This window comes from Agrilus planipennis, unplaced genomic scaffold (assembly GCF_000699045.2).
Source record: "Agrilus planipennis isolate EAB-ADULT unplaced genomic scaffold, Apla_2.0 scaffold8, whole genome shotgun sequence".
Classification (NCBI taxonomy): domain Eukaryota; kingdom Metazoa; phylum Arthropoda; class Insecta; order Coleoptera; family Buprestidae; genus Agrilus; species Agrilus planipennis.
In genome coordinates this window covers 1,826,990-1,831,556 of record NW_020442461.1, presented here as the reverse complement: position 1 = coordinate 1,831,556, position 4,567 = coordinate 1,826,990, and the positions used below count along the sequence as shown (strand labels likewise).

Below are 4,567 nucleotides of genomic sequence, written 5' to 3'. Positions count from 1 at the left end.
CTCCAAGGGGGTGGTAACGGTACCTGCTTGGGTTTCACAGAAGTAACGTTTCAAGGCTATTTGTTAATGTTTGAATATTAATTAAGGGTGAGTATTGAAATGGTTACTTATGGTATTTACAACCCAAGCAGAGCATGGGCTAGGGCAATAAACCGCTGTATCCAAAAGCGGTCGAATAACAATGAATTCAACATAGCCGCCCGCCTTGAAAGTTGCTGCTTTCAACTGAAATATAAACATAAAGATGCTTCCACATATTACCTGACACGTCTTCAATGTACAAATATATACAATACATAAACATCCGTTTATCAATTTTACAATTATATAAACCCTAATTGTTATCTATGAACTAAACTTCTATAACTAATACATATATAAAGTGTCATTTTCACATGTCCATTGGTAGCACACATATTTTTGTGACCGCACGTTTTAGGATTTTTCCGTTCGACACCTTCACTGAAACAACTCGTATCACATCGTCACTTCCCGGGTGAACGTCAACTACACGACCCAATTGCCACTTTAATGGAGGCAGGTTGTCTTCTTTAATTAAGACGAGAACACCTGATTTGATTGAACACTGCTGGGTTTCCTTCCATTTCGACCGAGTCTGTAATTGATGTACATATTCTTTGCTCCAACGTTTCCAGAAGTCCTGCTGCATCTTCTGGATATGCTGAAATTTGTTTAGTCGGGACTCCTTGATGTCCAGTAACGAAGGTTCTGGCATGGCTGTTAATTTTCGACCAATAAGGAAGTGCGCTGGGGTCAAGGGTTCTAACTCTGTTGGGTCATTTGATAAAGGGGAAAGAGGACGGGAATTTAAAACCGCTTCTATTTGTGTTAGCAAGGTATAAAACTCTTCAAATGTTAGTTTTGTATTACCGACTACACGCTTCAAATGGTTTTTTACCGATTTCACACCAGCTTCCCATAGACCCCCAAAATGGGGCGATCTGGGAGGGATAAAATGCCAAGTAATGCCTGACTTATTCATTATATTATTGATAATGGCAGAGTTTGATGGGTTGTTTAGCATTTTGTAAAATTCGTTTAACTCGGAATTTGCTCCTACAAAACTTAAGCCGTTATCTGAGTAAATGTTTAGAGGTTGGCCCCGGCGTGATATAAATCTACGCAGCATGGCCACACAGGCTTCTGCAGTTAAGCTGGTTACTAAGTCTAAATGAATAGCCTTTGTCACAAAACAAACTATAATGCACATGTAAGCCTTTATTTCCTTATTACTACGTCCGCGTTTTTCCTTGATGTAAATAGGCCCAGCGTAATCAATTCCACAGTTATAAAACGGTGGTGCTGGTGTTAAACGGCTTTTGGGTAGTGATCCCATAAAGGGTACGAATGGTTTTGGATTTACCCTATAGCATTTTAAACATTTATGTATAATCTGCCTTATGCTACCTTTGGCGGAAATTGGCCAATATTTGTCTCTTAAAGACGCGAGAACTTGATTAGGCCCGCAATGTAACAAACGCTTATGTTCATGTTCTATTATTAATCTTGTTAAGTGATGTTTAGGAGGAAGAATTATTGGGTGTTTTTTATCGTAACTAAAGTTTGCGTTTTCGATACGTCCGCCTACCCGCAATAAGCCATCCTGGTCACAAAACGGATGTAATGATAACAACTTACTTTTACGTCCGACTTGTTTACCTGATTTTATTAGATGTTTTTCCTCAAAATAGACCGACTCTTGCACGTTCCTTATCAAAATTAATAAAGCATTTTGCAGTTCGGTAGTGCTTAAAGTTCCGACCTTTCGTTTTGTTAGCTGCGTTCGTGCGTTTCCTATAAAACGAAGACAATACGCGGTTACAGCTGTTAATTTGTTTAAATCTGAAAATTTAGAGAATAGTGAAAATTCACTTCTCAAAACTGATGCATGCGCTACAACTCTTTGTTCCGGGGCTTCAGATGTAACAATGTTTGAAATAGGCCAATTTTTTATATCGTCTAAAAGCCACGGGGGCCCGTTCCACCACATGCTTGAATTTGCTAACTGCATTGATTCTACCCCGCGTGATATCAAGTCAGCGGGATTATGTTTTGTCGATACGTGCACCCAGTCCTTTTGATCTGTTAAATTATGTATTTCCGAAACGCGGTTTGCGACAAATGTTTTCCATTTGTTAGGAGGTCCAGCTATCCAAGCTAAAGTTATGGTGGAATCACACCAATAAAAATGTCGATTAAAGTTAATTTTGATAGCGTCTTTAACCCTTGCCACTAAACGAGCCAAAAGTAACGCTCCACATAATTCAAGTCTTGGTAAAGATATGTTTTTTAGTGGTGCAACTCGAGATTTGGCGCACAATAAAGAAACTGTGTAAAGTCCTGAATTGTTCCTACTTCTAATATACACACACGCACCGTATGCCTTCTCAGATGCATCAGAGAAGCCGTGCAATTCAATCATATTTGCCTGCCTACATATAACCTGTCTCGGAATCTGAATATGTCTAATAAATTTTAACTGATCGCTATATTTACACCACTTAGTGTGAATATCTAGAGGAATGGATTGATCCCAAGATAATTTCAGCTGCCAAAGATCCTGTATAATTAATTTAGCTATTACTATTATTGGGGCGAGTAATCCAAGGGGGTCAAAAATTTGCGCAACGTTTGATAATATCGTACGTTTGGTAACATGATTACTGTAGATGATTCTTTCATTGTATTGAAAATTATCATTATTGGGATTCCATAAAATACCGAGTGTTTTGCTTTCACCTTTCTCCTGGAATTTAACCAAATTGTCCGTTGTTTTCTGATTTTTGTTTATATTTTCTATAACGGTTTGGCTGTTGGACGTCCACTTACATAATTCGAACCCGGCGGATTTTAAAATCTTGGAGATATTCCCTTGAATGGCCATTAGTTCTGTTTCTGAGTTAGACCCGGTTAAAAGGTCGTCCATGTAAAAATCGTTTTTAATTAAATGGCTTTCCAAGGGAAATTGATTTTCATGTTCTAGGGCTAACTGGTTCAAACATCTAGTAGCTAGAAAAGAAGCTGCAGCCGTGCCGTAGGTAATTGTGTTCAAGCGAAAACAATCGACATCCCGATTTTGATTAGGCCGCCAAAGAATTAATTGTAGGTTTCGTTGTGATTCGTCGACTAAAATTTGACGATACATTTTAGTGATATCGGCTGTTATTACAAAATCGTGTTGACGAAATCTTAAAAGAATTGATAATAAGTCGCTTTGGATTGTTGGCCCTGTATACTGTATATCATTTAAAGAAATACCGGAAGTAGTCTTAGCGGATGCGTCAAATACCACCCGAAGTTTCGTCGTCGTACTAGACTGCTTAAACACAGCATGGTGGGGTAAATAAAATCGAGGACCCTGTATTTCGTTTTCTGATATTTTACTCATATGACCTAGCTGTTCGTATTCTGTTAAGAATTTAATATAATCAGATTTTAAATTTGAATCACGATTCAATTTTCTCTCCATAGCAAACAACCTCTTTAACGCCATGTCCCTAGAATTTCCTAATTTACTAAGTTCCGAGATTTTAAATGGTATTGTTACTACAAATCTACCTAAACTATTTCGCTTAATTGAGCTAATAAAATGATTTTCACAATGTTGTTCGTCTAATGAAAAATTGCTGTTGTTACCTGAACACTCTTCTATTTCCCAAAATTTCGTTAATTGTTTGTCGATGGTATTATCTTGGCTATTTAATGTGCTAAGGCAAGAAACCGAGTGCCTTTCATGATAACGTTGTATATTAGTATTAATATTGCCTCCTAGAACCCAACCTAATTTTGTTTTCTGTAGGATGGGTTTTCCCTTTCCTAATTTTACCTGACCTATACACAATAATTCCCAGAAGAGGCCGGCGCCAATTAGCATATCAATCTTACTCGGTACATTGCATTTCTTATCTGCTAAATTTATGTTTGGGGGAATATGAAGTTCATCCAGATTAAATGGTATTAAAGGCAAATTGTCTGTTATGCGATCTAAAACTAAACATGTTATGTTTGCTGTATAATTATTGAATTTAGATTTTATAATAAGTTGGATCTTATGATTAATTGTGGACACTGATTGCCCTATACCACCTACAAACGAGTTATATTTGATTTTCCTGATGCCTAATTTATTGCATAGATCGTTTGTTATAAAATTTGATTGCGCGCCTGCATCTAATAAAACCCTACATGTTTGAGGTCTTCCTAGGTGGTCTATTACATCGATGCAAGCTGTAGATAATATTGTCTGATTATTGAGTTTATCACAAAACAATTGGTTGGTATATGTTACTTCTCTGCTATTATCTAGAACATCCGAGGCACCAGAATGACTAGGATTTCCATTTCTATCACGATTATTACTTATTTCTTCTAAAGTATGTTTGCCTAAATTGTTAGTATCTACGTATGTCGAATGGTCGATATGTAAAAAGGTATTGTGTTTTTTGTTACATTTCTTACAACCCTGTGAAGTGCATTCCTTTGTCATATGATTTTTCCTAAGGCAATTCAAACAAAGACGCAATTTTTTGATTTCTGCAATTCGTTC

General features: G+C 37.0%; 1 protein-coding gene across 1 annotated transcript in view; it reads right to left on the bottom strand.

Moving 5' to 3' along the window:
* The window catches only part of LOC112906526, an 8,683-nt gene extending 5,044 nt beyond the window's left edge, over positions 1 to 3,639 (bottom strand). Inside the window, exon 1 of the mRNA XM_025980785.1 lies at positions 1,099 to 3,639. Coding sequence (XP_025836570.1) covers positions 1,099 to 3,514 — 2,416 coding nt within the window. The 5' untranslated portion in view covers positions 3,515 to 3,639. The remainder of the gene's footprint in view (positions 1 to 1,098) is intronic.
* Between the last annotated feature and the right edge of the window lie 928 nt (positions 3,640 to 4,567).